The sequence below is a fragment of the Nicotiana sylvestris genome, chromosome 2, assembly GCF_000393655.2.
Source record: "Nicotiana sylvestris chromosome 2, ASM39365v2, whole genome shotgun sequence".
Lineage (NCBI taxonomy): Eukaryota > Viridiplantae > Streptophyta > Magnoliopsida > Solanales > Solanaceae > Nicotiana > Nicotiana sylvestris.
Genome location: NC_091058.1, coordinates 117907571 through 117919704, shown reverse-complemented (window position 1 = coordinate 117919704; position 12134 = coordinate 117907571). Strand labels below are relative to the sequence as shown.

At 36.1% G+C, this 12134-nt stretch overlaps 1 protein-coding gene across 3 annotated transcripts; it reads right to left on the bottom strand.

The window, feature by feature from the left end:
• Nucleotides 1-1079: 1079 nt before the first annotated feature.
• On the bottom strand, nt 1080-11306 carry LOC104213955 (protein SUPPRESSOR OF FRI 4). Of its 3 annotated transcripts, none has more exons than XM_009763528.2 (7): nt 10883-11305; nt 5728-5828; nt 4939-5050; nt 3286-3689; nt 2305-2459; nt 2166-2219; nt 1080-1431 (listed from the first exon to the last, which is right to left on the bottom strand). In XM_009763528.2, exons 1-7 carry the CDS (start codon nt 11074-11076, stop codon nt 1360-1362), a joined length of 1092 nt encoding a protein of 363 aa, XP_009761830.1. In that variant the 5' UTR covers nt 11077-11305; the 3' UTR covers nt 1080-1359. The 3 variants fall into 3 exon arrangements, with proteins under 3 accessions (XP_009761830.1, XP_009761831.1, XP_009761829.1); XM_009763529.2 differs by adding an exon at nt 8012-8099 and having other exon boundaries at nt 1080-2219; nt 10883-10989; XM_009763527.2 differs by having other exon boundaries at nt 1080-2219; nt 10883-11306.
• Between the last annotated feature and the right edge of the window lie 828 nt (nt 11307-12134).

Genomic DNA, 12134 nt, shown 5'->3' with positions numbered 1-12134 from the left:
ATTATGTAGGACTCCTAATATTAGAAATTTAAAATTGAACAAGATTTTGCTTATGTTGTAATATTTATCTATCTATCTATATTAAAGACTTTCATTTAATTTTATTTAATAATTCAGGGCACATTAATATAATATTTATGTAATTTTTAAGAATTTTGTATTCATTGACATGACTACACGCGCGCGTACCCTATTACTAGTTAATGTGAAAAATATAAAAGGAATATACTTTTTCATTTTTGTGCTCTTTTTGTTTACTTATTTATTTTGCTATGTACGCTTTTTGTGACACTTGGACAGTAAAGATTCCTATATACAATCAACTTGCTAGGTATTGAGGCATTGTCAATATAGTAGTAATATTTGTTTTTGTATACCCATTCATCTACAAAATGTGCCTTGTTTACTTGTTAGACCTTCCGAAATTAGAGATGTGTTTATATATACATTAGATTGGAAGAAAAGATACAAAATTTAGCTTCAAGACCTCAAAAAAATGTGGTCTCTTGTATATGAGGGATTAGAAGGAAAGAACAAATTTTGATACTCATGCACATGAAAAAGGCAATTTACCTAATTTCGAGAATGTAATACTAGAACTCTTCTATTGCATTCTATGTGGAAAGACCATCAGAACTTGCATAATATATTTCTCACACCTAATAATGATATTTTACACAATTGTAGAAAAGGGCAGAATTACTGAAATAAATCATCTATCCCACGACAAGCAAGCAAAAAGGGAAATCCACGAATCAAAAAGCAAAATCCAGTAATAAATCAACACCATTAACATGCCAAATGCAGCAAGAAAATATCAGATAGTTAATTGCAGTGGCAAAAAGCTAACCGCTTGACAGTGTCAAAAACATATTTAAATTATGAATTATTTTTCGTACATTTATACAGGTTCCCCCCTGGAAACAAATCCTGTTCCGATAAATTCACAAAAAAGTGGCTGGATCGGTCACTTCCCTTTGGGCACTGAGCCTTTAGAAAATCGAGCATGCATGAGGAACTTTGTTCAAGTTATTTACTATTTTAAAGATGATTTTCCAAGATGATATTACACAAATGAATTGAAAAAGGCAATTAACTGTCTTGAAAGCCAAATGCAGTACAGGTTATATATCCCAGGCAAACCACTCTGCCATATGTGCTCCATTTCAAATTCCTTTCCAACTCATGTAAAAATGAATGCTCTTGTCAATATGTTTTTTCCACAAAGAATACAACATCTAAACCATCCTATGAATCCATTCGAAGGGCAAATCTTCTCAAATTAAAACTTCTTTAAAGTTAGAACATTTTCCTACAGTTGCACGAGCACCCAGCCAACCAGAGCAAAATGACCAGGTCTTAAAAAGCCATGCGCCCTGCAAGTCTGCTTTCTGATATTCTTCTGTCTATTGCCGCATCTATTGAAGTCATCTGAAAGAAGGAACCACAGACAGGAAAGTTTAATATAGAAACTCAAAGGTTATTAAGACGATGTATGAGTCAAAAACATAGCCTGTTTTTCTGAATTTGGCAAAAGAATCTGACCTGGGCCAAATTTGAACCACTGTTCGACCATAAATATCTATAAAATAATCAAAGTAATTTGCAAATATCTGTAGCCTCTATGCTTGCTCACCCAAACCCAACTCATTTTAAGGTCAAAGTAAAGCTCAAGGAGAACATGTAACTACAGCAGGAAAAGGAATTTCCAAGAATAACACATACACGCTGTTCTTATTCTTGTGTGATGCTAGTTGGAGATTCCTTGAGTGGGTGGCAGCATAGTAGTCAGAAATGTCATTACTTTAACTACCAGCAAAAGATGATGAAGATACATACTTGAATCTTTGATGACCATAAAACTGTTGGGATTGCTTGCCAACCGGAGAATGGCCAAGAGAAGATAAAGAAGCCCATCAATTTATGGGGTTGAAACATACAGTATAATTAACGGATTATCAGATACTCATGCAAGAGTACTAGCTATTCTCAACAAGATGAAGGAGAAAGGAAAGACTTACAAATTTGCTTTACGAATATGAAAGAATAGTAAACAACTGAATCTGAGAAATGAAACTAACACCAACCATCTGGACATATGTATAACTTAAGGCCATATCCATAGCCATAGGAAGGAATACAAGTATTAGGTAATTATAACTTACCTGGCTAGTCTCATCATGCACCTGATACTTTGGTAAGGACATTCTTCTTTCCTCCTGCAAATATTTCACATCAACACTTAGAATGACAAATTAACTGTAAGATATTAACTATATTAATTAAAACGGAAAGACTACTGACCATGGACATGGCCTCATCATCCCAAACTAAATAGACCTCATTTGTTGCTGGTTGATTAGCTGGAACTTTGTTTGCAATAACAGGTGGTGGACCATATGAGGGCCCACCGGTATTTGGGCCAGAGGCATAAGAATGTGAATTTACTGGTGCTGGGGCTGCAGAAAAGAGAGAATGAAATGAGAAATGAAGAAGAGAGCTTTTCCACATTCTATATGAGCCTTGATTCTTACAAAAGTATAACTCATATAACCAAGAATTGACAGATAAAATCATAAATCAAACTCTACCACCCAACAAAAACTCTATCAGAGCGGAGAATCAGGCAAGATAACTTGCATAATATTTAACGGAAATTATTATCTGAGGAAGAAATAGGATGTTCTTTTCTAGTCTTCCACAAGGATTCAGGTCAGAAATAAGAGAAAAATGCATGCTGTACAAAGACTGTAAGGCCAACAGCTTCAAAAGTCAAAATTCATCAATATAAAAAAAATTGCACCTAAGAACCCTTTTGTCCCATTTTTTCACCCATGGATCCACAGTAGTGTTTTATGACACCTAAATTAATTCCCACTACCAATACTAAATATTGTATTACAAGGTTAAAACCCAAAAAAATAATCTGACACCATGGAGTTTCCACTTTTTTCTGATTTCTCACCCAAATATTAGTGCATGTGCATCAAATAAAATTCACATTATCACCTCATCTAAGCAACTAATAAATTTTCTCTCCACAAGATGCCAAAACTACTTCACAAAGTTTTGAAAGAATCAAGGACAACAAACAGGCTTTGCATTTCAATTCCAGAAGCAATCAAGGAATACTACTTCTTACTAATGGATCAGAAGAGAGTTGCTTATCCTATCTGGAGTCACAACAGTAAATTGGCAATAAGTAAATTCCCAACAAGAACCATGTCGAAAGTGTCAGCCCTTTAACAGAATGGATAAGATATTACAACAGAAGACCTTGAATACCTGAAATCTGATAACCAATGGTGGCAGGAGTGTTGTTGCTCATGTTTGGGTCAATTAAGCTCTTTGCATCAGCTGCAGAGCTCAATGGCACACTTGTTGACAGCATTGGCACTGAAAATGGCGAACTTTGGGCAAGGTTGTTGTTATTAGGAACAACAGGAAACAAGGGCTGAGACACGGGAACAGGTGAGTTAGATGCAGGGAGGCCTGGAGGACTGACAAGTGTTGGTGGTGCAATAGCTGGCATTGGAGGCCTCACATTTTGCACAGGAAATAATGGTTGTTGCGGCAGACCCATTGGTGCAGGAGGTGGAACCGAGACAGCAGGATATTGTGGATACCAAGGTTGGGGCCGAGGGGGGACTGGCCAACCAGCAGGAGGCATTGGCACAGCAGGATTATAGCTGCACAAACAGGCCAGATCCATGTAAGATTTATTTACCTATTGGAGCTGCTGATTCAAAGTTAATAAATCCAAAGCATGCCAATAAACAACAGAATGTAGAAGAAAAGGTTAACAAAAAGATAAAAATGTCAAGGCTAAAATTTCCCCTATTATCTTTTTTATTTTGTGGCGACAGTCTCCTCGACTAGTCCACCGAGTAGCCAGTTAGAGCTCACAAGCATAAGTGCTGCCGTGCCAGTTCATATCAGTGTTGTAGTTGGGATTCAAACATGGAATTTCAAGATTGTTACTGCTATCCCTCAACTACTCAGCCATCCCTTGGAGACATAATTCTGTTTTATCAATATGCGAGAAGGCTAACTATAACAAGGAAGAAATGGGTCAACTTTAATACTGAAACCCATGCTGCTGGACACCTGAAAAACTAGCGCTAGAATTCTTTACAGACCAATTGTTGACAAAATTTAGGTATGCCACACCATCAGTCATAACTATAACAAAGTCAGAGCTGGGATATACTATATTAAAGGGCTAGATTCCTAATCTCATATATTCATTATTCTGCTCGTTTGACCAAGTAATACTGATCCTAACATAGGAATCTTTCAGAAGAAATCAAGAAACATTAGGTAATCCTAGAATAGAAATACAAAGCAAGACCCCCCCCCCCGGATCCTTGTAGTCCTCAAAAAGACCAGAATCAACTATATAGGAACTAAAGTTTAGTACAAGAGACTTCTGCTAAATCACTGTCCCGGATGGGCTCCATATTGGAATATTCTTAAGTCTATCTTCTTAAAATGAAATAGTTGGTGACTTGGTTCTCTTATTTTGTATTGATGGCTGTGTTACTAGTCAAAATTGTAAAAGTTTTCCTTTTTCAAGATGTATGAATTTTTCTTTGCATTTATTCCGTCTTACACACAAACTTATTCAAGGAATATACTCCTTGATACTGATAAACGGACACGAACGACAGATTCCATCTTAAACAAAACTTATTCAAGGAGAACATATGCTTTGATAGAAAAAATAAAAATGAATTGACTCCAGACTTCAAGAACAAATGAAGAGATCATGTCTCGCAACTTATGGGGTTATATTTTCTCACAAATCCCAAATATCGGAAGTGTTTTCTTTGTGAAAAGTAAACTCGTGCAACATCATATGAAAAGGAAAGTATCCTAATGTATTCAAGCACAAGGAATTCTGAACGCATAAAAAAAGCATTTCCACAACTAACATACAGTGGTGGCATTGCACCAAAAGGTGCCCGGGGAGGGTATCCTGGAATTGCACCACCAACATACTGGGATGACGGAATGTCCACTTTGGCAGTTTTTGCTGGGGCCTCATCATCTACAGGAAAATAAAAGCCAGTGAGAGAACAAACTTAGGTTTATGTAGTCATGAAAGCAGAGAAGCTAGAACAGACAACTCTAGCAGCATCTATGGGAAAGATCTGCAGAAAGCTGAAAAGGTAATACGCTGATATTAAATCAAAGATGAGATAACGGAAGTCAATAAAAGCTCAAACACAAAGGTACTAAAAGCTTAAACACATAAAAACCAGAGGACAGCAAGTAGAGAAATCGGAACATCAACTGCTTTTAGTTTAATAGATGCAAGGTTGAAAACTTAAAAACAAGCTTCCGATTTCTGCAAGTTCCACGCTTATACAGAAGTAGAACTAGTCAGGAGCCCATACTGAAACACAGACTTAACAACCAATAGAAGTAAGATATTAATATGATACAAGCTCCAGATAGCTACTTCTTTAACTATATTCAAACTAATGCCCTGAACTTCAGTAGCACTATTTCAAGTTTTCAACACCCTGAATTTAAGTTCCTAAAACCAAGTTAAGGGAACATTCTTGCCACATTAGTTGCTATTCAATAGTAACAATACAATGGTATAGCAAGCAAGACGAGACCGCAAAAGTAACTTCTCTACTTGTCACAATTCAGCAAACCATAGGACTCCTCCATGTCACTCAAATGGCAAATTCAAGCACATCGCTATAATGCTCATACCTTCCTCTCCATAGTGAGCTGCTAAGACATCAGGTGGGATTCCTTGCATTCCATATACTTCAATATCTGTTGACTCTCTGCCGGCTTTGGCATTCGGTACCCTGTAATAGCCAAATAGTCTTGCTTAATACATTTGATAATTAAAAAAAAGCACAAACAATTATCAGCATATTGGCTCCTCACTTACTCCCTGCCAAGGCTTCCTTGGGTAATTTGACCAGGCAAGATGATTTGGCAAGAGGAATTAAGAATTTACAAAGATAGCGGGTTGAAAGACAAGGTCAAAATTGCTTTTAAACTCAAAAGCACCCATCCACAATAGACCTAAGGTAGTATACATCAACAGCTATGTCTCCATCCCAAACAAGTAAGGGTCTGCTATATAAATCCCTAACATCCAATTTGCTCCATTGGACCCGTTTTATTGCAATACTCAATGATTTGTCTTAGAATCACCTATATGGAACATATACCCACATGTGTCCTACTAGATCTAATGCAATATGACATTCAAAATTTTTTAGTTGCATTAATGGATGATAGAGAAGGAGAACCTTGGTGCAACGGCTAAAATTGTTGCCATATGACCAGAGATCAGGATTCAAGCCATATTCCCAGAGAGCAGAATAGAAGAGTCTCTTTAGTTTTAGAAGGTTTAAATAAGTTTCCGTAGAGGAAACATCCTCTTGTAGAAATGCAAGGTAACTTTGCATGCATAAAACCCCAATGGTTCCCCGAACCCTATGCATAGCTGGAGATTATGCACCAAGACTGCTCTTATAGAATGATCTTATACTATAAAATTTAACTTTTGATATAGAGAATAAATTATTCTTTCTGCAACTTCACATTAGGCAAATTCTAAAATATGAAAATATATCAGGCATTGGCATATCTATATTTTTTTCGGTGATATTCCCTATAGTATAAACCAAAAACCTGACCTACTTTACATGGTGCATTATTTTTTAGGTTACATAAATAATTTTGTTAATAATCACACAAAAAAATTGCGCATAAAGGGATATCATGACAAGAATACCAAAAATTACACATTATTTTTCTTGTTTCAAAGTTAACAGACACAATTTCCTTACCGGTTGCAGAACAAAATTTACATTTAAACTTTCTCCATTTGTCACATTGTGACTATTTAACATAACGATACTTTTTTTTGTTTTATAAATTCAAAAGGAGAATAAAAAACTTAACAGTTCCTTCTCTAATATGACCAAATTTTCAAGCTAATCCCAAAATATTCGGATTAACAGAACTATATTCTTACACATCCTTCAAGGTATCTGCTTGAACTTGTATTCAAAAGTAAGCACCCACTCAATTGGATATAAATTTTCATTACACTTTCATGAACAGCTTTAATAGAGGGATTAAAGAAGGAAGCTCATAAAGATGCAAGTTTTCAAGTAAATGCAATAACGAGGAGGAGGAGGATCCTAGAAGCAGCATAATGCAAATTTCTATCTTTTACAATAAAAATCTTTATTTTCCTTGAATAATTTGAAATAGCATATCTTCATTTTCCTTTGGAATATATGGAACATATATATGTTAGAAACCGTAATTAACAATATTTCTTGTACAATGTCTATCTCTGCAAAACCTTCATCCTCCTTTCCCACTGTTTGTGGGATGGGAGCTGACTTTGAAAAACAAATCATCCTCCGGTAGTTAGATGAAAGGGAATTTTTTCCCTTCACCTGAAAGCTCAATCATCTCCATCAACCATACTCATACTTTACCAAGACACCATTAGTTACCAAATTATAAGAAGAATCAAAGCTTCTCCCTTTAAGCATCATCATATGTATCAAAATCTTCCAAATTAACTCTTGTTAACCACTTCCATTTAACTTCAAACACAAATCTGTATTCTCAAAAATTCACTCCTAAAAGCACAGAAAGGAAATTTCTAAATCTTCCCTTTCCCCTTTCCTCAAAAGAGCCATTGTTTTTTTGTAATATTGTGCATGATGGGCTACAAGCGATGCCTGAGACTATATCTGACCTGCTAAGATGCTTATACAGGAAAGGTCAAGATAAAGAAACTACGAAGAAGTGGATCACAATCATAGCCTGCATTGGTGGACCTTAAGGAACGAAAGGAACCAACGGGGCTTTGAGGGTCACTAAAGATAAATAAAAATCAACTTTCTATTTTTTTTGTTTTTCTTTTGGTGTAAAATGGAGTAGGGCAAATGATGCTCTATGTTAGACACTATAGAATCTTTACATGGATATGTGGTGTTTATAGAGGAGAGCTAACCAGTTTTTGCTTTTTGCTGATGATCCTGATGCAAAATGGCCAAGCACCTCCTTAGTGTTGTTTTGCTACTAATGGAATTTTCCTTTTACTGATAAAAGAAAGAACCGTTTTTATAAGTAAATAAGTATTCAAATCCCAAATAACGCTAAGCAAGTAAATAGGTACAAAAACACTTTATAGCTCCAAGGAGCTTAAGAGTTAAATGTACCCACACCTACCGAAGCAACAAGTGCGGGATAACTATGACAACCAAAGCAAAATCACCTCGTATTTCTCTTATCAAAAAGAGATCACCTAATTTTTTTTCTCTGCTAGGATTTAAACTGGTCCCCAAGGTATGCACACAATTCATTGACCACAAGGCCACACCCTTGGGTGCGAGAATTTAATACTATCTAGACATTTTTTTATCAGTAAGCAAAGTACTATCAATGGACGTTTTTTCTTAAGAACTCAACTTATATCTCTCTTTCCACAAAATCTACATGATGTTATGAGCCATCCACATGACCCACCATTTCATACCCATAAAAGTGTCCATTTTGTGCTTCAAACCATATTCAAACGACTCTTCTGTTTCTTTTTAGTTCCAACAACATGTTTCTCATGCATATCATTTATACTCATGCCTTTCCCTCTTTTTCCACATGGCCCATCATTATTCTACTAAAATTTTAATTCTCTCCTTACAACTGCTTCTCCCTAGATCCAACATAAGTCTCTCAAAAGTGATGCTTATCAATGCCCAAATATATATATATATATATATATATATATATATATATCGAACCGGTATCCTTAAAAGCAAAAGGCCCAAAACATCGAAAAAGCTCATGGGACGTGAAGCGAAAATAACGAAATAAACCAAAAAATTCTTTAAAGTGAATCACACATTTTAAGAAAGATTAAAAATACCATACATTATTAACCTAATACTATAATAATCAAAGTTCAACTAAAATAACCAATTTCAACATCCAACATACAATAGTGCCTATAGGAAGAACTCCTCGGATTCAACAACCATTTCTAATAGGGGTCGCTTTGGGCGCTTCATTGTACAATGAAGCGCAAACTTTATCCTAAACAAATGGCTTCCAACATAAAGCGACGAACCCTCACTTCGCATTGCTTTGTAGCTTAAAGTCAGACACCACTGAGATAGCCCATAAAAGTCGTTTCAGGTTCAAGGGCTAAAGCTTCTCTTAACAGAATCCTTTGCAGTCCTTTCCCCTTAATAACAGGGTAAGCTCCAGAAACAAGCTAAAGTGCGTTGATGTTACTAACTGTTGACGTGGCAAATAACTAGTGAAAAGAAGGAGAAGGGTTCTCCTTTGAATCTGGAGAAGAGGACTTGAAACAATATCAATTTTTCTATCAAAAACTCCATTTCTTGGTAAAACACACTCAATTTTGGGTGGCAGAGGCAGACACGCGAGACATGTTCAATAAGGCACATTTTCGAACATAAAGTGCTCATAGGTCGAGCCCTGGATTAGGTATCCAAATAAAAAAATGACAAGTTGCCACCTATGTACTCCACCTAATTAAGACCTAACTACATCTTTTTAATAACTGAGAAATCCTCGACAACCAGCGTCGCATGGTTTGACACTCAGTAGATAATGGGTATGTTCCTCTACCCTTCTCCGCTTAAACACTAGGCCTTTGTGTGCGCCAAGAGTTCGAATCCTTGATGTGCGTCTAACACACACATTATGAGTTGCATTTTTACCACTACACCAAAACCCTAGGGGCCCTGCCCAATTAAAAAATAACATAACAACAAATAAAGAAAGAAGAGTAATCTTCACATATAAAGATTTAAACAGGGCAAAAGCATTTTCTACAAAAAAAAAAAAAAAAAAAAAGATACATCATCTATCAGAACCATCCAAGAAATACGTGAAATTTCGATAGCAAAGACAATTAGTTTATCTGGATATATGGAGCAAAAAAGTGGGGAACATCGACAAAGAGATTAAAGTTAGTTGCTTAAAAATAAGAGAGTTTTCCATTATAACCTTACAAAGGCCAACAAATTAGCCCAATTACCGGTTTGCCTGGTCCGGATCACCAGAACGGTTATGAATTCTTAGACAAATTATAATTTAAATTACTAGTATATTCAATTTGTTTAATGTAAATCCTCTAAAATTGGTTGTCTTTGGATAAATCAGGTAAAGGAAGTGGCATTCATACAACATGCCAAGTTGGGAAAGTCTTAGAAGCTAATCAACAATCAACTTTTCTTTTATAAAAATTGTGTCTAAGCAAGCTTGCACCTCGACTATTTTCCGGATACCTAGTACCTCCCACCAGCACAAGTACCGAGTAACTCTACCCACCAAGACTTAGAAAGATTGAAATAAATCCTAATTACCTATCCAAATCATCTATACACACTGGTATTTCCTGTTCATGCCAAAAATTACATTAAAATAAAGACATCCTTTTAGACTACTTATGTTCATCCTGCTACTAGGGAGACACAAAAAAGAACGACCATGTGATTTCCTCCATCTGCATTAGCCTCGGTAGGCAGATTTAATCGGTCACAATTGAGAGGATGCCGGTAGTTAATAGAACAAATCCTTCTCCTTCTATTATGGAATTGGTAAAAGTGTATTGTTGTAAACATCATTTTAGAGGTATTTACTTCAAATATTAGTCAATCTTCTATATATGAGAGCTAAAGTAAGGCAAAACTTAGCTAGTATGTTGACAGCAACAACAGCAAAACATACAAATACCGCATTCAATGCGAAAAGACATCTATGAAAACAGAGGGCTAAAAAGGGCAAAGTTGAGAATGTAGCTAGAGAATTATCATTATAGAAAATAAAAATCAAAATCAAAAAAATTACGCACTTGCTGACGGTCTCTTTGTGAACCTGAAGAACGTGAATGGCCATGCCACCAGCAGTGGAAAGCTTCTTATGGCAAACATGGCATTTGAAGTGTTTAGCCTTTTGATGCTGAACCAAAATCTTCTCATCATCAAATTCCCTATCACAATAATAACACCATACTTTATCGGATGCTCTCTTTTTCTTCTTCCCCATTTTTCCTCAACGGAACACCTAAATTCCTTCCGCCTTTTTGCAGTTGGAGCCAATCGGAAGTAATCAACGTATGCCGATTTATTAGCTTTCGAGAAATCAGTTCGGTGCTAGGGTTTTTCTATCTCTCTCTCTTTGTTAAGGGGGAGAGAGTTTAGGGTTTCTCAAAAAAACGAGAGGGGGAGGGAGCCACTTCCTAATAATGAAATTTTCTTTTCCTTTAGAATAAATTTCTTTCTCCTTTGTTTAAAGATGGACTGTATTTATCTTTTTTGAGTAATAATAGGATTTATATTAGTTTATTAGATATACTAGATAAAGGACATATTACATGTCATAATGTTGTAGAGGTAGTTATGGGGTAGGTAGCCCTGAGTACAAAATGCTACTACTAGCAGGGACATTTTTGTTACCAAATGCCCTAAGCATATTGCATATTGAAAGAGATACTGTTTTTATATTGATGCATTCCTTACTTTGATCCTTTGTCTGGTGATGCTTTACAAAAGGGGTGGATTAGCAAAAAGTTTTATGCTTCCTGGTTTATATTGCTTGTTTTTTGCTTCCTTGGCTAATGCATCCGCCACTGAGTTATCTTGTCTTAAATTATATTGTAGTAGTAGGTCCTTCTCCTTAAGCATTAATGACCTGCAAGGTTGGAAATTATGTCCCCGAGTCTTAGAGTTGAGTCTTTTATGGTCAAGGGACCTTCAATGCAAGCCCTGAGTGATTGATGGTTTGGAATCCAAGTGGAGTTCCATAGGTCCAAATTCGAGTTCTTGCTTGGTTGCCACCTAATTCTTTTTGAGCGGATGGACCATCCTTTCAATATGCTTTTCCAGATGAAAGAGGTTTGGATTTTTGGAGTATTTCTGGGGTATTTAGTGATGATAGTTTTGGACCATAGAGTGGTTGGGTTGAGAGCATTCTCCATGCAAGATTGGCAAAGGAAATGAGGTTTTTTGTCTTGGCCTTTTTTAGTCCTAGACCCCCCTCTTCCTTTGTAGCTGTAACAGTATTCCAGATTACATAGTGAATTTTCTTTGCATTGTCAGTTGTTC